A 24,565-nucleotide genomic window follows, 5' to 3' on the forward strand; every position below is an offset into this window, starting at 1 on the left:
TAGTGGAGTTGAAGTATAAAGCAGCATAAAATGAAAATACTAGTACCTCAAAATTGTGCTTAAGTACAGTACTTGGGAAAAATGTACTTAGTTACTTTCCGACACTGGTGTGATCAACGGAAAACATCTCTCCATCTGCTGGTTATTGATCACTGATCTGGTCTGATGTTTCTGTGGATCAGTCTGTTGATCAGATCCTACAGCAGTGGACCCACCTAAACCATCACAGTAATTAAGCTTGGTTTATAATCACAGGAATTTAGCAAGATTGTTTGAAAAAAATACTTTGAAGTTCACTTTGTACCTGATAAATCTCAAAAGATCTGGTCCTGTTCATCAGCACTATTTTTCCTGGTTCAGACTACACTTCATACAAATTTCTGATGTTTTAATATCAGGACAGCTGATTGTGTAACTACAGACAACCCGAACACACATTATGTAACCAGAAAACCAAACTTAGTTCATATTTTCATATGTTTTATCAGCTAGTTTCACAGTGAAGAACAGTTCTGAATGTGTAACTGAAAAACGGACAAGGAACCGCTACATAAACTGAGGTGCAGTAAAAACCTCATGCAGGTAGAATAACAACATCCTTACATGATCTCATCCTGTCAGTGAAACAAACTTTTCACCATCATTATTTAAACTGCATCTGATCAAACTTCATTTAGATTTTATGATTTAGAAGATGAGGTTTGCAGTGAAACTCAGATAAAAGCAATCAACTAAACAACCAGACACACACCAAGCAACCAAACTTCATTCATTATTTTTAAGGTTTTATCAGCTGATTTCTCAGCGACAGAAAGATGAACTGAGCTGCATGCAGACTGAAATGAAACAAAGAAAGCCATGTGACCTCATTCTGTCATTGCACACAATTAACATTTTTTCTGGTTCAGACCAAATCTCATTCACATTCTTATTGTTAGTAGATGTAGGAAAACAGAAATATGCAACCGAACAACGTATTTGTAGTTTATTTAGCAGGTGGTGTCTCAGTAACAGACGATGAGGAACAGAGACAGATAATGAGCTGGAATAAAAACCTGTTGTTGACTGTGTTGACCAACTGTGACCTGATCAGAGGAATCTTTTCTGCAAACATCAAAGAGCAGCAAGTTTCCCTCTCTGAGGCCCTGAGTCTCTGAGCAGATGTTGGAGCTTCTTCAGAGAATTTCTGAAATCAACAACAACAAACAGCAGCAGGAAGACAAGTGCAGTCTCTGAAACACAAACACTGAAATCTGAATCAGTTTGTTTGTTGCTTCACGACTGAGAAAACTTGAGTTTGTTGTTCACATCTGTCAGTCTGTAAAGCTCATTCACACTATAAACCTGACATAACAATTAAAACCATAAAATATCTCCTTTTTTAAACACCAGACCCATCCTGCAAATCAGATTTTCTCAAAACAAGTAAAAACAGATAAAAGAGATTCATTCATATTTCTAACACAGAGTTCTTAATTGATTCCAGTGGGAAACTACAGCAGCAGAGTCCCATAAACATATACTATAAAAACTTTGACTTTTATTAAACTAAAACGCTGAGGAAACATTTTCTGCTGAAGTTTTTATTGAAATTCTTGGTATTTTGAACAAGGAATACTTAGATCATACACAGTTGTGCTGATCAAAATATTCACCATTTATACTATGTAGTTTATAGAAAACATTGACCGAGCAGAAAACGTCTAAACTTCGCTATTAATTTGTTTGAAGATTTACAGACTGTTAAATCTGCATGGTTTATGTTCAATAGACTTTAAAGACACAAATTAAGATTTTTAAACATTCATAGGAACAGTAGGACCACAGAGTTTATAACCAGCAGTTTACATCACTTCTTCACTGCAGCTGCATTTCTCTGCTGCTTTTCTTTCAATGGGCAAATGACCTTTACATCATAGACAAATGTTTGAGCCTGAAACAGCCCCATCTGTCCACCTCCACTTGCTGGCTCTGATCAGCTCAACACTTCCCATTAAACTTCCATACATACCCCAAACCCCCCAGAGTTTAATCAGCTGCAGCCTGAAGCCTCTGTCGCCCCGCAGCTGCAACTGGGCCACAGGGAGAAAAGACCTCCCTTCAGCCTCCACCCTCCTCTTTTTCTGTCTGTGTGGTGTTCAGCAGCTGAAGTTGCTGCTGGCAGCAGACTGAGGATCAACTGTGACTCTGCTGCTTTACCATGTGGCAGAGCGATAATCCTCCACCAATTTCTGACTGTTCATCATCCAACTTTAACCTGAACTCACAAACTGCTCATTTTACAAACACACAGCTCATCAGTCCGAGCCTTCCTCATTGCTTAGCTTCCCGTTAATTAAACTTTCTGTACATTTGATTTCCCAAAATGAAAACATGTTTTCTGAAAACTTGTCCACATTGACAGAAATAATATTCTGTCGGAGAAACAGTCACTAATTGAATTGTTTTGTTGGCCTGAAAGTAGAGAAATTTACCCTCACAAACATAAGACGTGAAGTTTTCTTTTATTACGTTACAAAAGCTGTATATGGCTGTTTCACGTGATAAACAACGTGTCTTGATGTGAATTTAACACGTCAGACTTCCATGTTACATTAAATATGATTTCAATGTTTTCAGTTTTCCCATGTGAATTTTCAGAAAAAGATACATCCCAACATCATGAAAAAAAAACATTATACATGTGATAAATGACAGGCTTTATTAGTGAGGAAAGGATTTAAAAGTTTTCAGATAAACTGAAGGATGAACAGTTTGTGGGCTGAGACGACTCTCCTTCTTCTTAACCTGAATAAACAATTTACAACCTATTGGACTGTGACAGTTCTGAGAACAGGACTCTCTTTCTTTCCTAATGAAATATCTTTGTTGTAGAGCTACATGGTTTTTTCAGGACAGTACCAATATGTACATTTTAAATTGTGTCATGTAACTCCAGTCTCAAGTTTTTCTCTAAAACGTCTGCAGGGTCGCTGAAGACCTGAGGTATGTAGGAATGTTTGAAACTGGGCATGTATGGGTTAAACTGAGCAAGGTCTAATCAGCGAGTAATCTCACAAACAGCAGAAAAACAGGGTGAATTTCACAGATGTGAATAAGAATCAGATCAGATGGAGTCTATTGATCAATAGTTTATATAAGCAGATTAAGTATGTTTGTTTTATCTCACACTCTTTACATTTATATGTAAATATTCTGCATATTTGTTCTACACACAGAAATATAAAACCTGACTGGATGACTTTTTCTCTTCAAAGGGACTGAACAAACTGTTTGAGGCTGTTCAGACGTTTCTGATCTGGCTCTGAATCTACCACAGGGAACAGGTTCACTGTAACATCAGCACCAGACTGCAGGGTCATCATTTCTTTATAGATGGTCACTCATACTGTGATTGGGTTTGTCTGTCAAAACCTATGATGTACTCAGGTGATAATGGATATGCTCCACCTGATGGCACCAACACACTCATGTTGTCGCCCCCATCTTTATAGTTACAGCTGAAGATCGAGGGTCACTGCAGCAGTGATCCAGTGATAGGCAGTGATCCGGTGTCTTTGCAGTGATCCAGTGTGGCTGCAGTGATCTGGTGACAGGCAGTGATCTGATGTCTCTGCAATGATCCAGTGTGTCTGCAGTGATCAAGTGATCTGGTGTCTCTGCAGTGATCCAGTGATAGGCAGTGATTTGATGTCTCTGCAATGAGTGTGTCTGAGTGGTGGAGCAGCTGATCTGATGTTGGTGCTATATAAATAAAATGCTTTATTGATGCTTTATTAACCTTAATAAAGCATTGTTGTTGCTTTAGACACCAGTTGTTGCTTTACATTAAAAAAAAAAAGTAAAATTGTAACTTAAAAACAGAGATAGGTCTTAATTTATGAAAAAATAATTCCATTAAACAAGATGTAGCCAGGTGAACAATGAGTAGAGAGTGGTTTCGGGATGTTATCGCTGTAATTGCTGTTTCTTTTTGTTTATTATTGCACATTTTGAAGGCTTTGTTTTCAAATCCATTGTGGTGATGTATAGAGGCAAAAGTACGGAAATTGCATCACTGTCCAAATACTTATGTACCTAACTGTAGTTGCACTGCATGGTACAATTAAGCCATTAACATCCAATCATGCTCTGTGGCATATATAAAAATGCTGAGGTGGCCGAGTTGATTCTGATTTTTTATCAAGATGGAAAGAGGAAAAGATCTGACCTGACTTTGAAAGAGGGTTCATTGTTGGGGCACGGGTGACAGCAGCTTCAGTCAGGGAAGGGTCACTGCAAATCAATACAAAGTTGTTCTGAGTGATCACCTTTATCCTATGATGAAACTTCTCTATCCTGATGGGAGCGGTCTCTTCCTGGTTGACAATACCCCCATCCATTGGGCACGAGGGGTCACTGAATGGTCTGAGTACGAAATATGTGAATCATATGCTATGGCCTTCACCAGATCTCAAGATTTTGGACCGACATCCACCACCATCATCAAACCACCAAATGAGGGAATATCTTTTGGAAGAATGGTGTTCATCCCTCCAGTAGAGTTCCAGAGACTTGTAGAATCAATGCCAAGGGGCACTGAAGCTGTTCTGGCAGCATGCGATGGCCCAACACCTTACTAATACACTTTATATTGTTTTATATCATGTTTCCAGAATACTTAACCATATACAATTTATCTCAATGTTGAAAGATACCATATTTGTACTAATAATTGTAGTATTTTTTAAAAAGGTCTATTTGAGGCTATGTTTCGTAGAACATTCTCTTTGTGTCCACATGTGGCTGCAATTTATGTCAAAGTGATGAAAGTAAAAACTATTTTTGAAAAGTGTTTTTGTGCTTCACCCCTAAATTATTGTATTTATATGTTTTTTTTTTTATTCACAATATATCAAGCTTGACAACATGTAGTGCTCATTCCAGATGTTCCACAATTAAATGGTAATAAGGGCATGGATAACTGCTAATAAACGCGTAATAAAGTATGTATTAATCTTAATAAAGCAACAAAAAGTCTCGGTAAAGGTTTAACAGTTACATGATAGTTCAGTTTGTTAGATTCAATACATTTATTTGTGATGCCATTATGAACAACAGAAAACCCATCAGGCTTTTATTAATGTTCTTAAGCAGTCTATGAACTGATCACAAGTTTTTTATAATTGCTTATGAATGTTTTATAATCTAACAATAAATGTGTTTACGATGCTATCATTAACACTTATATAGTCTTATTAACACATTATAATGTTAACAAGCATCTATAAGGATTTATAAGGGCCTTACTATCTATTAACTAGAGCTTAGTACGAAGACCTTAGCTTTACCAATAGATTTAGTCAGATAGATGAGATTACTTCGTCAGTTGTTCACTATCTGTTAGAGACATTTTTGTATTCGATGCAAAGTATAATTTTTCCCAGTTTGCTCAATAATTTGTTCCTGGCTCACAAATTTTTAACAATTTTATTTTTCAATCTCTTCTGGTTAATGACACAACAATGATAAGTTGATAAGCTTTAGATGGAGGGAGTGGGACAGAGTCTACATCACATTTGCTCATTTAGGAGAGACTTTTATCCAAAGCAACTTACAAGTGAGGCAACTTAGGCTTCAGTGTCTAGGACGCTTCAACACAATTTACAGGAGGAGCCGGGGATTGAACCGCCAACCTTTCGATCAGCGGACAACCCACTCTACCAACTGGGCTACAGCCACCCACAGTTTACGTAACTGAACAAGTAGGAAATGTGTGTAGAATGTGACATCGCTCCAGTCCTTGACCCGATGTTAGACTAAGAAGATGAAGGATCTGAAATGAAGATAGCAGTGTGTGTTTGGACTGACCGAGTTGTGAGCCATGTAAAGGTGTCACCACAGCATCAGATCAGCAGGTTCCTGATCAGCTGATGTGACTGTAACACTGTTAACATGATGATCAGTAAATTAATTTTATTTGATTGGTTAGTTTCATTTTCTGTCAGTTTCAGTGTCTCTCAGAACAAATTTTTCCAACATGAACAGAAAAAGACAAAGTTCAAAGTGTTTCTGTCTGTTAATGAGGCAGAAATGATCTAAAGTGTGCAGACATTTTACCCTGAGTTCTGTCTCCCAGGTAGACCCGATCACGCCCCTGTTACTGAGACTGGCAGATTAAAACCTTGTATCTGTAGTTTGACAGTCACATCTGACGAAACAATAATAATGAGTCAACAGTTGCCTCAGTCCTGTCCAACAACACAAGATAACTGATTAAAGAACAAACCAGCAAACACTGCAGCAGCAGAGAGGACAGATCAGCTATCAGGTAGTTATTACTGACAAAAACAAAAACAAAAATATACAGTTAATGGCTCAGTTCAACAGTTCAATCTAGAGTTTTCCCCTCTCAGTCCAGTCCAGTCCAGTCCAGTCCAAACAACATGATACTGAACACAAAAGTTATCCTACATTTATCAAAGATCCACAAATCCAATGTCTGACCAGGAAATCTAAAAATTCTGCATCTGTGATCACAGTCTAAAACTCAGCAGAGACTATTTACAGTATTTACAGAAGTACTCAATGTACGTTTGGACAACAGCTGTTCCAAGCTCAGTAACCAATGGTGAAAGAAATACTGAAGTATACGTCAGTAAAACTAGTAATGCTACAGTGTAAAAATACTGCATTACTAATCTTGCATTCAAAATGTTATGTCAGTAAAAGTACAGAAGTATATCAGCTAAATGTACTTAAAGTACTTACTATGCACAATCACCCCTTTCACGATTTATTATATGGTATACATTATTATTATTATTATTATTATCAGTCAAGTAACTGACAAATCTAATTTATATTCTGTTAGGAAGTTTAATTTTAAAAAATGCATTATATTTTATTTGTCATCATATGTTTTACGTTAAATCTCAATCTACAATGTAACCAGTACGAAATGTAGAACACTAAAAAGTACAGTATTTCTCTCTATACTGTAGTGGAGTAGAAGTATAAAGGACCATAAATTGAAAATACCTCGTATTTTGCAGTGCTTGAGTAAAAGCACTTAGTGACTTTTTCAACATGCAGCTGCTGTGAAAACAAAATTTGTGAACAGATGAGTCCTTCGAGGTCGATGGTTTGTGTCTGACTCCACAAACACTAAAACAACGTGGACTTTAAATTTCTGTGTGGAGAACATTCAGTTTCTCACTAAAACTCTGTCTCTGAGGTCTAACAAACATGCTGCATGTTTTTCCTTCATCATTAAACATTTTAATAATAAAGAGGATTTAGAATCCTGTGTTGTTTTCACCCATGTTTACTGGCTGACAGTCTTCTTCTTCTCTGCCTTTGTTTTCCTCATTAAAGCATTTGTTGTATTTTACAACAAGTGCAGCGTAATTAAGTTTTGTATGTTTTTTGCTAACATTAATATTCTCTTTATGTTATTGCTCAGAACTTTTTTAATTTGCATCTTAAATTTATTCCGTTTTTGGAACAATTCTGTATTGATTCTTGGTTAACTCTGATTACAGTGCCGTTTATTAATGTGCACTGTCCCTGTTAAACAAACCAATCTATCTATAATTCAGCTATTTATCGGTGCAATAAAACTGATACGACCAGAAGTGACCCCTCACAAACACATCGCTCCATAGAGATACTAGTGCTCATGTCGGCCACATCCATCCATTAGCTATACTGCATATCCTTTTGAGGGTCACAGGGGGGCTGGAGCCAATCCTGGCTGACACTGGGCGAGAGGCAGGGTGCAAGTCACAGGGCTGACATTTAGAGACAAACAAGCACACTCACACTCAGAATCCCCAGTTAACCTGCATGTCTTTGGACTGTAGGAGAAATCCACAGTACCCAGAGGAAACCGATGGAGAACACACTCGACACGGAAAGGCCTGGCTGGCCTGCAGGTTCGAACCAAGAATCTCCTTGCTGTGAGGCGACAGTGCTAACCACTGCACCACAGTGCCACCTCTGGGGAGTGTAAACAGTACAAATGATCAGGTACATGTATGTGAATCTAGCAAAGCCTTAGACTGTCCTGCCAGACTCAGCTCAGGGTGGATAACACATATTTCTTTCTGACCTCATTGTTTAATATGTGAGGATCAATAGAGCTGATCAGCGCAAATCAAAGATAACAGCATCTGAAGACTGTGTGTGTGTGTTTGTGTTAATGTGTTCATTAGACAGCAGGTTTTCTGTCCAGCAGCTGATTTACACTCTGACACTTTCATTTAGTAAAGTAGCTCCTGATGTAACAGCAGACGACTCGCCAGCACCTCCCATGTTTCCTTTGATAAATCCTGGTTTCTCCACCAGCTGCACCATCACTGCTGTATGTTAATTACAGAATAATATTGCAGCATAAACAGAAATATTTCTGAAACGCTGACATCCCTTCAGACAGGTGAACAGTCACCAGGTGGACTAACCACCCACATGTTGGACCTCCAGCTGCTGTCCACATTCAACACAAATACACACACTGTTCTACGCAGCTGATTTCTGAAGCTCTTTGTGCACATGGTTCTGTTTTACACATCTCAGTCATTGTGGAAAGTGCGCAAGCCTCGTTTTGCCTCCCACAAAGGGACACGGATGAAGATGAGGACATTTTGAATTTCAGTATGTACAAAGAGGGGTCTCCAGATCCTTCAGACTTTCTAGTTTTCCAGTAGGGAGGAATCAGGTGAGATCTCTGTGGTTTTACTGGTGTTAAGATGAAACAAAATTGACCTAATTTCAGCCTGGCTCTTCAGACCCTGCAGAGTCCTAATCTTGATCCTTCTGCCTGTTCAATCTGACACCTGTCTGAGTCTGAAGGCCAAATCTAAATGAATAATACTTTGTGTGCTGTTCCATGAAGGACAAGATTAAAAACAAGGAAACCCCTAAAATCCTGCTGCAGCTTTAACTGGACTGTATTCAGCGTGAAATGAAAATCCTTGCAAAGATAATTTTATCAGTACACACTCAGGCTTTACTCTGAAAGACCCCAGCAGAATAAAATAAAATAAAATAAAAATAAATAAATAAAATAAAATAAACAACAAACAGGCGCTGATCGTCAGGTTTGATTTTAGATTCTGTCTGAAACTCACACTAACTGCAGGAGGTAGAGGAGAACAGGAGGAGGGAACAGGGGAGACCAGGCCTGTTGATTCCAGGTGTTGGAGCATGTTTGGATGTTTGGAGCTGAAACCCAGTGGAAAGAAGATTGAAATCATTGAGACAGTTTGTCTGAGTTGTTGGCACTTTGTGTCTGATGTTTCTGCTTTGACCCGTTTACACCGTAAATAATTTTAAATTCCCCTGCTGCCTTAAAAATTAGAGTTAACTGAACTCAGGTTAAATAGTTGGCTCAAACCTGTTTTATGAGTTTTGAAAAATCATATCTCAAAGAGCTCATAGTACCCTATTACCCCACTAGAACACTGCGCTCTCAGCATGCAGGATTACTTGTGGTTCCCAGAATCTCCAAAAGATCTTCTTGCGGCATCTTATCAAGCATGCCTTTCCTTTTCTGCTTTCTTCTCTCTTTACTCCCAAACTGAGCAGGGCTCTCCATCGCTTGTGCTACTAGGGAGGCTTCGGTGAGCAGGTAGTCCTATTATTAGGCATAGCCTGTATATGGTAGTGTCTTTATTTTTGCAGCCTCAGTATCCAGAGTAAAATCTCCTGCCAGAGGAATCATGTTTCAGTTCTTAATTCACTGTAGGACCTTTAACCACACAATAAGAAGCACGATTGCACGAAAGATCTTGAAATAATTTTTTGGACCATTTGCCTCAGACTTGGCTCTTCCTATCAGATTGCATGTGGCTAATATACATTCTAGGGCCACAATGATCAAGTGTATGCGAGTTGCCACAACTCTCACAGCAGCAATGCAGGCACCCAATCGAATGTCAGAGAGACGATGAAGAGAGCATCCCGTTTTCTCTTCCAAATTTTCCTATTGCTTTGGATTAGCACTGAAGAGACTGTAGGGAAAATTAACGGAGCCAAAAATGTTGAGACCTCGGGACACGTTCAGCTGCATGTACACCCACCAAACTGAGGGTATGGGAAGTACAGGGGGAGTATGTAGCAAGTGGATTGGCTTTTAATATCTGAGTTTACACTCCTTTCACTTATCCTGACATATAGTATCGGTTCTATTATCATGACCTTCTCCTCTACAGTCGTCTGATGGTATGCCACTGTCTTGCCATGCTGCTTGAATCATTTCTGAAATTTCTCTGCCTGTCTTTTTGTTAAAGTCTTTGAATTGAATGAACCTCTTGGTTATCTCCCAAACACCACTGTCTTTGTCTTGATGTACATACCTTACCAACTGCACATTCTGTTAACCGTGAGATTGATATGTGACTCAACACCAGACCTGAGAGTACTAGACTGCATCTTCTCTTTCTGCCAGGATGGTGTTTAGCAGTGTTTTGCCATAGAGCTCAATGAATTTATCGTGTCTGAACACTGAGATGATGAGTTAACTGCAGCCCTCTTCTTTCCCTTTACTTTTCTAAGTGCTCGTGTAAAAGGGGATTATAATGCGACAACAACTCGAAAGTGTCGAGAAAAGTGTCATTATGGACATCATCTAAATTCGAGGTTTTGCCTCTGAATGCAAGATTTCTTGAAGCCAAATGAAGGGTTGCTTCTGAAAGCCTCTCTAAAATCCTTTTATTCTTCTCTACTTCTCTCTGTAGTTGTTTTTGAATGTGACCGTCATCTCCTGTTGCTGGCAAAAGTGCTGAGGGCTTTTTCCAATTCACATAGTACTGATTAAGGGGCGTGTGTATCTCATGTTCTGGTATATTTCCATACATTCTTTGCCATTTGATGTTTGCTATTTTAATTCCAGCCCTGCTGTTCAGTGCACTTTTGGATGGCTTTGTCTGCTCATGACAGAACAGAAGGCATGGAATGCATTACAGAGCCTCTGCCTTCTCACTATAAATAAGCCAATCTCTTCTAATTTGCTCACACCCATTGGCTGACTTTGCATATTGAAAATGATTTGGTTGTCAGTTTTTCTGCACTTTTATTAGCCAGCTTGCAAACACTTCTGTTTCTCTGTTTATTTGTTAGTTTCTCTGGCCATAGTCCTGGGTCCTCAGGCAAATACTCTGCATTACTCTCACTTTTTTCCCCTTCCTCTTCTGTTCTCCCCTCATCCCTCTCACTATCCTCAGAGCAACTTTCATTTTCCTTGCTCTCTTCATTTCCTTCATCCTCTATCACATCTTCCTGCTCACTATCTGCTACAAGGCATCTCTACAAGCATGAAGTATACAGGATTAATATTAGTCTCTTAATCTGTTTATAGCCTAACATACAATAACTCATACAATCTTTATTTTAGTGTTGCTTAACTCTTTTCAGTTGAAACTGTTACAAATGATTGCTTGGAATAACTTTTATTTGCAACTATATATGCTCACCTTGTCTCACATCCTCTGTAACATTGCTAGGAGATGATGAGTGACATGCCGCTGCTCCACTCTCTGTGGCTGTATCTGAAACTGAGGGCCATGTGTTTCACTATGTAAAGCTTTGCTAGGTAATATTGATAGATAATGTCACATGACATTGTTGCTATGATGCTGATTATTTTATGTAATGGAAAAATATATGCTCCAAACTATCCTGATTTACTGCCTCCAAACTAAGCAACATAGTGATTTTAGTTTACACCATTAATAAACAGTGTTAGCAAGTTGTGCATACAGGATTGACATATCCTCTTTAAATACTTATAATATAACATACTGACCTTGATTACAGACATCCCCCTTTTCTCAAGATATTCTGAAGATCAAATCTTTTTTTATAAAGAAAGGAATTACATCTGTCCAGAATGCACCAGTAACAGCAGCACACAGAAAAAAAACAAGGTAAACTGATATATATTTTTTAAATGAAACTATATTGTTTGAAAAGGCCAAAAATTAAACTGCAGTCTACTAGTAGGCCTATTTCAACATAATCTAACCATCTAAAAGTAAAAAAAAGAACCATAGGTTATATCTTAATTAGACTCTGCCTCACTGGTCAAAGTGATCTTAAAATTGGAATTATTCTCCTCCTCAGTTCTTGTTTTACTGGGCCTACTTTTGATGAAGGCCATTGTGGGTTCAGTTTGTAAAATAGCACAAAGCCAGAATTTTGAGATTGCAACTAATCCGTTGATATCAAACATTTTATGCTAGCCTACTGCGAAAGGGGCTAAATATTGCTCCAAAGCTGAACTGTATTTACTGCGACGTCTGCAACAACTCAATGTAAAATGATTGCTTGTAACTTTTAGTAACTACTGCTTCATAAACTCACCTTGTCTCACATCCTCGTTAACAAATGAGGGACCTGCCGCTTCCACCTTTCTTTTGAAAGAAATTCATAAAAAGCTGTTTTCTCTCTGTTTGCCTTCTTTCCCCTTCCTTTCTTTCGTTTCTTTTTTGGTACACTGATTTTGCTTTCTTGGGAAAAGACATGAGTCACGGCAGATGCTCCAGCCTCATGCTCCAGCATCAGCAGTCACTGGGCTCAATTAGCCACTTTTAGAGTAGAGCAGGCAGTTGCGTGGACTAACCCATATCGCCCCTTTTGTAAGGGGTGAGAGGAGCCTCAGAGTGCCTCCACCATTTTTTTTTAATATAAAGTTCAGTCTCTCAACTGATTATACAGTCCATTTTAACATTACCTTTGACAGTAATTACTTAGAAATAATAAGCTGCAAACAAAAACAAACTTTTCATACATAGCTTTTCAAGGTTGCGCCCCCATTGGGGCCCGGGATAGTTTGTCCCACTTTTCCCCCCACTACGATGCCCCTACCGTGGACAGTTCTAACTCTCTAACAATGCATGCAGGGAAGTCTGTTAATATGCTAGTTTTGTTTGTTAAAAAATGTCATTTAAAGGAAGAGTCAGCAATTCTGGACAAAGACTGTTGATATTTGAACTAAACAGCAAAACAAATTCACCCCTCCCTTTAGATCTCATTCAGATGCTCTGTCCCTCAAATTCATGGACGTGCATTGCCAAGTTAACAACACTAACAACTGGGCTAGCTGATCAAAAGAGAAATATGGCAGAATCCAGAGCCTTTTATACGGTGTGAAAGTAGACAATCTTTCTCATTGCTGAAGCAAAACAAACCTTATAATATAAAATGTCATCAAACAAACGGCATCCACACAAACACAGCATCCAAAACACAACGGAGTAAAAACTAGCAGGAGTTAGTTGTTTAGGTTGTTTTTACAAAACTACAGTGACAGAAGAGAGGACTGAAGGTTTGTAACTGAGCTAACAAGGAAGGTAACGTTACCTAGCATAGCATTTCGAATTATGCATCAATCCGATTAATCCCGCTGTGCTAGTGAACGTCTGTTCTTAGGTCTGCGTGGCTATAAAACCCTTCACACGTTATAATAATTGTAACTGGTGATCATTGTTATTGCAACAAATACCATGATACAGCGCAAACAACGAGAAAGTCAGCCGGATGCCCATGGGCCAGAAATTAAAGCTACCAGACACACAAATGTGACACGGGTACCTGCTTTCTAACTAACCAGTTGGGATTAGATCACAAACATTAGCAAACGGGACGAAACAAATACTGACCTACTGGTTCTGTGAAACCTGGCAAAACTAATGTTTTACACACCTGCCAAGCAGAAACAGACTAACCTCTGCATCCATCTTCATACCTTTCAACTCTCGGGTGGAATACCTCACCATGTTAATGTGGCTCTCGCCTGATCATAGCACTTTTTTTCAATTTTTGTTCTTCTGACCTTCTCCTCTTTGGCTGTTCCTCGGCCATCTCTCATTCTCAACAATGCAATTATGTTGTGGAATATAAGCCGCCATCCCACCACCGCCAGTGGACATTTCTTACATGCCCTCGCAGTAACATCCCCGCCAGTCTCTCGTCTGCAGCCCCAATCAATCCCATTCAAAACTCCACATAGTCTGGCGGAGACAGAAAGGTAGACTGCTCCTTCATCTTCCCCTGGTAATCCTTAAATTGGCTCTATCCTAGCATGTGCTAGATTTGCCATCTCTCACTCCCACTGCCGCCTTTCCCCCATCTACTTCCTTCTTCTTTCCTTTGACCTGTGCTCGAGCACAAATGCCCCGTTGCTGATTGGCTGGAATAGTGTTGTGTGGCCTGGTCTGAGCAACTTTGTTTGTTTCCCATTTACAGAGTCAGGGCCGTGTAGGAACATCACCTTTTTTTTTTGTTCACACAACGACAGCTCGGGACTGTGAGGAGATATTCACAGAACTTGGCAAAAAGTGTATTAGATTAGAATCGCCGACTATACCTTTAATGAGTTGAGTTAATGAGTCAGCAGTTGATTCATTCAACTCATCATTTCAAGTAAAAAGACCTCAAGTCAGAACATGTCATGTTTTTAAGTTCATATTAGGTTACTGTGAAAAGATGAGTTAATTCCACTAAATTCCTGTCTGATGTAGTGTGGAGGTAACAGAGTGAGTGATGGGCACTTTAGACAAACAGAAGTTCTTTTGGATCGATAAATATGTGTACGTGTGGTGTTTTAGACAGTGGAGCAGTTTGTGAACAGGAGCAAACTTTGTCACATTGATGACAGATAAACAGTCTTAAATCAACCCCCACAAGGGAAGATGCAGCAGCAGTGAGCATCTGACCCGGTTATCTGACCAGTGTCCTTCTGTCTCAATCCTTGGATGAACATACAGTGACGGTTCTGGGTCGGACATAAGGTTTTGATTATTGTGTTCAGACTGACTCAGTGTGAGCGCAGAGAGGAAACCTGACCGCTACAGACCTGTACCTGACAAACCTGAGCACACAGAAACAGGAAGCATCAACGGCGAAAAGTTGAAGAAAAACACCAGTCCAAAATTCTATAGCCTGATCTGAGATTAAAACAATGGAATCAGCTGCGTTCACTGACCTCAGGGTCCTTTCAGGAGCAACAGTAAACACGGCATCCACTGACGTGAACAGATTCAGGTGCTCTGAAGGCATGAGGTGATGATTATTGTGAGCAGCACTAGGGTTAAAGCAACCCGAGAAAATATGCAACATCAAACTACATAGGTCTTTTTATTTCTGTGGTTTTCTGTCGTGCCTGTTTGTTGCTTTGTTTGTTCATTTGTAGGCAGGATTACATAAAAAGCAGTGAATCATCTGATTTTGCAGATCAGCCTGTCTTTCTCTCAGTGACTAACAGCTCATTGATTTAAACTTCGGGCTGGGATTCAACAGGAAAACCGTGAAATTATAGACGAGGCTGAATTCTGAGGCTGTAAAACTGCAGACCCGGAGATACGGGGTTTCCATCTCACTGTGACCTAATTGTTGAGTTTCAAATCTCAGACGGATTTTTCCTTCGTTTCTTTTCTCCTCATGTGTCTGTCGGTTTGTGGAGAATAATCTCATGCGAACGGGATTCTCTCTTGAACCAGATTTAAGACTCCAGGGACCAAAACACAAAAACAAATAAAGGTAAAACAGAAAAATGACACAAGACCCGACACTGAAGCAGCTCGGAGCCCGGGAGAAGTTTTTAAGCGTCAAATAAACGCATAAACCTAGAAGCCACCAGAGTCCCCAAACCAGCAGCTCGGCCTTAAATTTGTCTGAACCGGTAGCTCAATGTTTTTCCCCAGCAGCCGCCAAAGTGGAGCTCAGCGGCGGTGTTATACAAGCCGCCAGACACCAAACTGGTCAAGGTCAAACAACAAACCTGAGACACAGACCGGGCTGAACCAGACCCACGTATCCCTGCTCCCGGAGCGCACGTGTAGGTTTAGAGGTAAAGATGAGACTCGTACCTGCGTGCGGAGCGGCTCTCCGTGTTCAATGACGCTGAGGAACGGGATCTCCAGGAACGAGGCCATAAAGTCCACCTGTAGCAACTCCTCGCGGCTCTGCGGGAAGGCGAGCACGGCGGACACTCCCTGCACCACCACGCCCTGACACACGCACCGGAAAAGGGACTCTGGATCCGCGGCGGCCGGCTGACGGGACACCAGCTCCAGGCTCAGGTTGTAGGGCAGTAAGTTGCTCCGCTCCCGGTACCGGTCCGGGTCCGGATCCCGGTCCCGACTCATCGCAGCAGCGGCGCGGCTCAGCGCCGCTTGGACCTGAACGCGAGCCGCCCGCTGCGTCGGCAGGAGCGCACCGACGCGCACCGTATGTCCGATCTGCGCCAGGAGGTGGCAGGGCTGCGGATGGAGGAGGCACGATGGCACGAGGAGGAGCTGCAGGAGGAGGGAGGCTCGGAGAGTCCAGGACCAGGAGGAGGAGGAGGTGAAAGACATCCTGCCGCGCTCTCAGCATCGCTCATCCGCTCCTCTGGTTACTCCTCCTGTTCCGCCGAAACACCGAGAGGCTGCTGCTGCTGCTGCTGCTGCTGCTGCTGAGGGGAGACTGAGGGGGAAGGAGTGAGGAGACGGGAGGGGAGGTATTGTCCCAAAAACAGGAGGTGCAGATGAGGAGGTGCAAGAGAAGAAATGTAAAAGGTAATAAGGAGGAAGACAAAGTGAGGGAGGGGGAACAGGGTGAAAGGAGAGGAGGTGCTAGAGGTGGAGAAGAGGGCGAGGGGGTCTGGAAACAGATGAGGGGGTGTGAAAACACGGAGGTTACAGATATGAGGAGATCAGGAGAGGAGGAGGTGGAAGAGAGAACAAAAAAACATTGAAGGAGAAGATGGAAAAGGAGGACAAAGAGACAGAGGAGGTGCACTACCGAGAAGAAGGGGATGAGGAGGTATAGAGCAGGAGCCGGAGGTGCATGGGACACTGAAAGGAGGAGAAGAGATGAGGTCAAAGTGGTGGTAAGGATGCAGAGGAGACAGAGAGGAGAGGTTGGGAGGACAAGAAAATAAAGAGGTACAGAAGAGAGGGGAGGTGTAATCCTAACAAGAGGAAGTGCAGAGGAGAGGAAAGGCGAAGAAGGCTATGAGGAAATGTTAGAGGAGACGCAGAGAGGAGGAGGACTTCAAAATGAGAAGGTGGAGAAAGTAGGAGATGAGGGAGCAGAAAAAGGTCAACCTGGAGAAGGGGTGTTATAGGAGAAGAGGGGGAGGTGGAAAAGTGGAAAGACCAGGTGGAGCTTGGGTGCAGAGAGGAAGACAAAGTGAGGGAAGGGGAGCAGGGCAAGAGAGAGGGGAGGAGATGCTACAAAGAACAACATCAACAACAATGTGGAGATGTAGAATGGAGGTGAAAGTGAGTTAAAAGAGAAAAGGAAAAACTCAGGAGAAGCTTAGGAGAAAGTGAAGAGTTGGAAGAGGTGGGTTAGGAGGAGAAAAGGAAGTGGAGGACAAGAATTTGTGCAGGGTGCAGGGCAGAAGGGAGAAGGTACTAGAGATGGAAAAAAAGGAGAAAAGAGGTGGGAAAAGGTGTGAGGGCATAAAAAAAGGAGGTGGAGAGGAGGTGATGGTGGAAGTTTGGAGGAGGTGTTAGAGAGAAGAAGAATGTGACAAGGAGGAGGCGAAGGTCAGTGTGGTGAGGAGGTTCAAGACGGGGAGATTCAGTTCAATTCAATTCAATTTTATTTATATAGCAACCAAATCATAACAGAGCTTATCTCAGGGCACTTTTCATGTGGAGCAGGTCTAGACCGGACTCTTTATAGTTATAGTTACGAAAACCCAACATTCCCCCACGAGCAATCATTTGGCGACAGCAGCAACGAAAAACTCCCTTTTAACAGGTAGAAACCTTGAACAGAACCCGGCCCAGGATGGGGGGCCGTCTGCCCTGACCGGCTGGGTTGAGAGAGGATAGCATAGCACAGTAGACGTATACCATAAAGATGTGTAAAACTAATAATAACAGAACTAATAATTATTATAATATGGTGAATAATTGAACTGATAAAACTTAATATAATAATAGATAATAATCATAATATTTGAAGTAGTCGGTGTTGAGCAGGATCATGGGGCAGTAGGTGGTTTGCAGTCACAGATCCAGACTCTGCAGCTCCAGGGGCAGAAATACCTGCAGAAGGCGGCAGGAGGAGAGAGGAGAGAGACGAGAAAGCACAAAACTACGGGGGAGAGAAGAGATGAGAGGTGTCATCACAAAAAACGAGTAGGAACAAGGGAGGAGATCAGTAAAGGAGGTGGGAGATAAAGTGAGTGAGAGTCGTGTCAACAGAAGCGATGGGAAGGAGGACAGGAGGCGGAGGTAAAAGTGGGGAGGAGGTGTTAAGAGGAGATGCTGAGAGGAGGAGAGGGGGGTCAAAAGCTCACGGAGGGGGAGGGAAAATACAAGGAGAAGAAAGATGAGGTGTTAGATTCATCTGAGAATTTACTTTTAAATGTTTTAGTTTTTCATCTTATTTTTTTCCTATTATTATTGCATTTTATTTGTTTATTTACTTATTTTTTTAGTAATTTATTGATGGATTTATGAGAGTAGTGGGGGGGGTAAAATTAAATGGTGGGGGCGGGGGAGGTATTTAAAATGAAATCGTGTGTGAATGGATGAACTGAGTGAATGTTTTATTTCGTGAGACATGGCAGAATATTCCACTGCCTTTCAGAATAAAAGCAGGTCATTATAATTATTTTGTAGTGATAGTTACTATTAGTGATGTAATGAAGGATTTAATTAACACCGCAGCTGATGAAGTCCCAACAATAATAAACTACCACGTCTTGATGATTCTGATTATTAAAGAACAAGTTATTTCTCACAGTGCTGAACTTCATCTTCATAAATACATTATATAGAAATATATTAATAGTCAAACAGTGTTAAAGTGAGATTATGGGCACATAATTCTGACTTTGTCCCATCAAAAAAATATCAAGTTTATGTTTCCTCTGTCAAGGACAATCAGATTGCTAGTGAAATCACCTCTGCATGTTTAGAAACAGACCATCATTAAAACATCATTCAAACATGACAGAAATATCTCAGGACTATGATCAGAGTATCCCAAGAATATTATAAGAATATGATGTTAGTGTTGCAGCAGGTTTTTGGGGAAAATCCAGCTCGATTTTACTCGGTGAGGTTTTGATTCGTCATCCTCAGAAGATCACAGCTGAGAGCTGGGCCACTCTTACGTAACACACACACACACAGACTGTGTGATGAGACAGTTTATCCTCCTGATGATCGTCCACATCACAAAACAACGTATTCTGATTATGAGTCAGATGTTTAACATGGAATAATATGTTTAATATGAATCAGTGAGCTCCTGGACACTCACAGATAAACTCTGGTCTCATCGTGACTGTAACATCAAAGTCAGAGTGTTTTTATGTACAGAGTAAAGTCTTTATACTGAGATATACTGTCTGTGGTACTAAATCATCCACAGGTTCCCTTTATCCTGCTGTCCGAACAGCCTGATGTAAAATAAACAACAGGGACTTTCACAGAACAGCTCAGGACTCATTCTTTTTAACAATTACACAATGATATTTTCTGAAGGTCCTGGGTGTTAAAAACTTACTAAAATGAAATCCACTGCGCCCCCGATATATCACAAACTGAGCAACGAGCAACCGGAGGTTGAACAGTTTGTGACGTTAGACCAGAGTTTAAATGTTGAGCCTGAAATATGAAGCTGTGAATCTAAACCCTCTACACTCAGACCATTTTAACCCTCAACTTAAGACTGATCTTAGACCAGTCAAATCTCTCTGACTTCAGACTGAGCCTTACTTTTTCTAAGTGCTCGTGTAAAAGCGGATCATAATGTTACAACAACTCAAGTGTGTCAAAAAAGTGCCATATGGGACATTATCTAAATTTGAGCTTTTGCCTCTAAATGCAAGATTTCCTGAAGTCAAATGAAGGGTCACTTCTAAGGAGGGCTTACAATTTACAACTAGTAAAGCTCTTTTAAGTACTGTTTGGTCACTAGCTCTTATACAATAGTTTGCATTATTATCAATAAAAATTCTACTTAATCAATTTTTCCAATTTTTCTTCTTAAACTCATCACAAGTATTTCCTGCTCATACCTGACTATACCACTGTCCATGTCTGGGTGGTTCTGTATGAAGCCAGTTTTTTGCAATGGCCTTCCTACCAGCTGTGAGTAGAATTTTGGGCATGTAATTATCTTCCTTCAGCACTTTTTTTAGTTATATTTCCTAAGTATAAAATGGAACACTCCTTGGACACTGTATATTGTAATGTCTCATTCAATACCGAGTTCACTGTATCCCAAAATGGCTCTATCCTTGGGCAAACCCAGAGGATACGAGTATGCTTTGCGTCTGTATGGCCACAATTTCCCCAGCATGCTTGTTGCCTTAGGAGTTGTTTGCCTTTTATTTTAGATGTAATTTTAAAAAATTACATTGATGTTTTAAAATTTAATTTTCTCCATTTATACGAATTTGTGCATGTCTGTAGTATTATACACATATGATACCATTCTTATTCTGAAATTGCAATATTCAATTCTTTTTCCTACTTAAGTTTTACATAAAATGTTGTTTTAGCCTGACAATGCATTAAATTATGATAGAGTTTAAAAAAATAATCCTCAATGTCTTTTGATAATATGCATCTATCATCACTCCTACCACTGGATTCTTTTCTTCTGGTGCCTCCCCTTTTACTTTTCTGTTGTAGTATTTTCTCAATTGAAAATATCTAAATAAGTCCTGATTCAAAGTGCAAATCTCTCCTTCAAATCTTGAAGACTTCTTAGGTTTTTTCAGTTTAAGTTGTCTATTAAGAGTGAACCAGGTTTCCAACATAAGTGTTGGAATGCTGAAAAATATTGGGTCAGTCATATTCATGACGTGTTCAGGGAGCACTTTTTCTCCCAAGATTGTTTGGATGCAGGAGCTAGGGATATTTGTTTGAATCTCTTTTTATCCAGTTATAAAGCTATCATCACACCAATTAGCTAACAGCCAGGGTTGGGCTGCATAGATATATTTTTAAAAATTTGGAAGAGCCATTGCACCTTTATCCTTTGAAAACTGGAGTGTAAATTGTTTTGGCAGTACCCCTATTGGCAAAAATTTAAATACATGCAATAGCCTTGGCAAAATGTTCATTTTCACCACATATATCTTACCGAAATCCACTTGATATGGGGACCATCTTTGTATATCTTTTCTTACATTTTGGTTGATGTAATTATAATTAGCCCCATACAATACTGATTTTTTTTATGTTATATGTATCCCTAGATATTTGATTAATTTTGAATCCCATGTAACATAATACCTTTGCTTGACTCTTCTGAAGGCACATAGTTAAATAGGAGCGATTGAGTTTTTAAGATAATTAATTTATATCCTATATAATAAATGTGATTGATATCACTGTATCCCCTAAATTCAACACCAGAACAGCTCTGAACAGAAAACTGGAACGTATTAACAAATAGAAATGTTTTGCCTGGTAAAACAAAGGAAGAGAAAAATAATAATATGTGGACTCCCAAAAAAGGGCATTCTCTCTCCACCTTAGATCTCAAATCCCTTTGTAAGTTGAGGAGGAAAGCCTAACTCTAAGAAGGGGCCCCTTGCTAAATATGGGGAGTAACCCACTATGGGAACATCCACTCATTCTAGTTCTAAGATTTTTCTAGTCTCTCTATAACACGGATTCTAGCATAGAAGTTTGTATTAAATAGACATTAAGTACACTCACTTATAGTCTGAAATACTTGATGATATTCTTTGAATCTGGTTTATGACAGTCAAATGTGTCTATGAATGTGTGCATATTCATGTCATATTTGTAAGCCCAAATGTTGAATAAGTATAAGATCTCAGTATATTAAGATATTGTGATGAAGGCCACTGTATTATCTATGTCCATGTGTACCTTCATATCTGAGTTCAAAAATGAGTCTTTCGCTGAAATTCTGTTAGCTGTCTCTGGTTCTCCATGTCTCCTTCTTGCTCCTCAACCCCATAGCCTCTCTCACAAGGCTTCCCTTGCGTTGTGATAAACTTGGGGTCTGCTGTCCCAGTGAACACACATCTTGGTGACAGTGTCTGGAACCAGATACCTTCCTTTTTCAGGACACTTTTCACCTTCTTGTATGCTTCACGTTGTTTTACCGCAGCTGTAGCATAATTATGGTCAAAAGACAGCATTCATTCTCCAAGTTGGATCTTCTTTTGCAAAGCCTTTTTGAGAACCATCTCCTTAACGCTGTACTGGAGAATGGCAAGGTTGGATCTCGGAGGTAAACTGGGGCTCAGAGATCTGTGAGCTCATTGTATCTGTAGATTTGTCATTTCGGGGATTAACATTTCACTTCAGAGCAGTTTCTCTTCAAACTGAGGTACCACAATAAATCTGACCTCCGCACCCTCCGCAACGCCATATATATCCACAGATTATTTAATCTGGATCTGGACTCCAAATCATTCAGTTTTTCAACAAGTGTCTTCTGTTCTTTCAATGTTTGTATGAGTGCATTATTTGTAAGCTTTGCTCCATGTTTCCAGCTCTTCTATTCGAGCAGCAGCTTCTTCCAGTTTTTTATTTTGGTCTTAAATTGCTTTTGTGTTCACTAACAACTGTTGATTCATTTGTTGTTTAATTTCAGACAACTCTTCTTTTATATCCTGCTTGATTTAATCTTTGAATGACATGAAGTCCACTTTTAATTCTTTTTTAAGGTTGCTGATTTGTGTACTTATGCTGTATTATACCACTTGAAAGGCCTCCGTTGTGTCTCCATGATCTTGTTTTTTCCCCTTTGTTCTTGTCGTTTTGAGTTGGTCCTTCTTTTTCTTGATTTTAGTCCATCAGTCTGTTCTTTACTTCAGCTCCACCACTCATATTTCAGTCAGTTAAAACTTCAACACTTGTTTAGTTTGAATTTAAGGAGGGTTTATTTATGCAATTGTCAGGAGCTCTCAGTCTACTCAGCCATCTTGCCTGGCTTCCCATCAGAAGTCCCTACTTACATTTACAGTACATTTACTCATTTGACACTTTTATCCAAAGATACTTACAAGTGAGGCAACCTAGGGTTCAGTGTCTTGCTCAAGGACACTTGGTCGGGTTAATTTATGATACTGATTAATTTATTTCATATAATGCATATATGCTCCAAGCTTGATTCCTGGCAGACTGCCTTCAGTCAAAAATGCTGATATTAGCTTAACCCATTCTCAAACTGTCTTAATTATGCTCACCTTTCTTTTGAAAGAAATTCATCAAAAACTGCAGTTAATTTTAGAGATTTTGATGTCAGTCTCCTAAATGGATACATGAGTCAGTTCCATTACGCCATTTAAATCTGAACAACCAAACAGATTGCAACAAATAGTCTAGCAATAATCAAGCAACCATCAAGCAATAATCAGAATGACAATGCAAACACAGGGAATTTCAATATAAATCAGTGTATTTTAAACCCAAATCCAACAAAAGAAAATGTCCTACAGGCAGGTCCAAATAATATTCTCCAAAAATAAGAATCCAGAGTTCAACAAAAAATACCACTTTTCGGGGATTCCGTGATAAAGAATAAAAATTCAATTTGTTCAGTTCAGTATCTCATATCTGCCCCAAGTAATCCCTCCTCCCAAATAAAACCTCTGGTAAAATTTCAATTCAATTCAATTTTTTACCCACAGGTAAATCCTCTTCCCAACCAAATTAATAAAAGGTCTCTGGCAGTGTTTTGTCTGTTCAATTCAGTACTTTTCCTTATGAGTAAATCCTCTTCGGAATGAAATCATCATCAATCGTAAAGGATCTCTGACAAGAAAGTAAACCCCAGAATCTCTGACGCTGTTGGAGTTACCTTTGGTACTGAGCAGATGATTATCTTCAAGCACAAAGGATATAAGTGCCTAAGCGAAGTTTCTTCCGAAGTTTCCTGATGTCCGGTGTTGTTTGGAGGCCTGAGTAGCGAAGAAGGGTAGCTCCGAGTATTTCCTCCTACCGACTGCGGATTGTACACGGGGCCAGGGATAGGCATGGGCGCTAATACAAAGAACACACTGTTAGATGGACTCTACCTCTTCTCCAGTGCTATGCCGCCCTCTTGGTTTTGTCATCACCATATTTAAGGTAATGGCTGGATTAGTCTGGTGGTTTCCGAATCCTATTGGCAGAACAAGGGAATAGTGACTGGGGTGTGAATTGAACATCTATGTTGAAAGGATAGAAAACACTGAACCTTTACCTGCTGCTGATGGTCAGAGCTGCAGCTTGTGTGCGAGAGTTAGTGTGAACAAGTGAACAAGACAAACTGACAAGATAAAAGACGAGACTTCAGTTTGTCAGGCCAGTGTCCTCACTGAGAAATAATAACTCACACAAACTCACTCTCAGGTGGGAGCGGCGGCCTGAAGCCGACTGAAGCATAGAGATGTCTAATTGGTCATCAGACACAGACAGGAGACAGGTTTAGGTAGAGAGACACCAGCACACACTGAGAATATCCTCTCTCTGTCTGCTAAACACAAACACTGAAACACACACAGTTAAACACAGACATAAACACAGTAACAGAGAACACAAAGAGGAGAGGAGGGAGTGACCCCCCCCCCCCCTTTAGAACCACTATGGAACCAACCTCAAGT

The 24,565-nt window shown here is 40.2% G+C and overlaps 1 protein-coding gene across 1 annotated transcript in view; it reads right to left on the reverse strand.

The window, feature by feature from the left end:
• The window catches only part of grin3bb (glutamate receptor, ionotropic, N-methyl-D-aspartate 3Bb), a 57,973-nt gene extending 41,636 nt beyond the window's left edge, over positions 1-16,337 (reverse strand). The window contains exon 1 of the mRNA XM_040127868.1: positions 15,849-16,337. Coding sequence (XP_039983802.1) covers positions 15,849-16,337 — 489 coding nt within the window. The remainder of the gene's footprint in view (positions 1-15,848) is intronic.
• Between the last annotated feature and the right edge of the window lie 8,228 nt (positions 16,338-24,565).

The sequence above is a fragment of the Xiphias gladius genome, chromosome 6, assembly GCF_016859285.1.
Source record: "Xiphias gladius isolate SHS-SW01 ecotype Sanya breed wild chromosome 6, ASM1685928v1, whole genome shotgun sequence".
NCBI lineage: Eukaryota > Metazoa > Chordata > Actinopteri > Istiophoriformes > Xiphiidae > Xiphias > Xiphias gladius.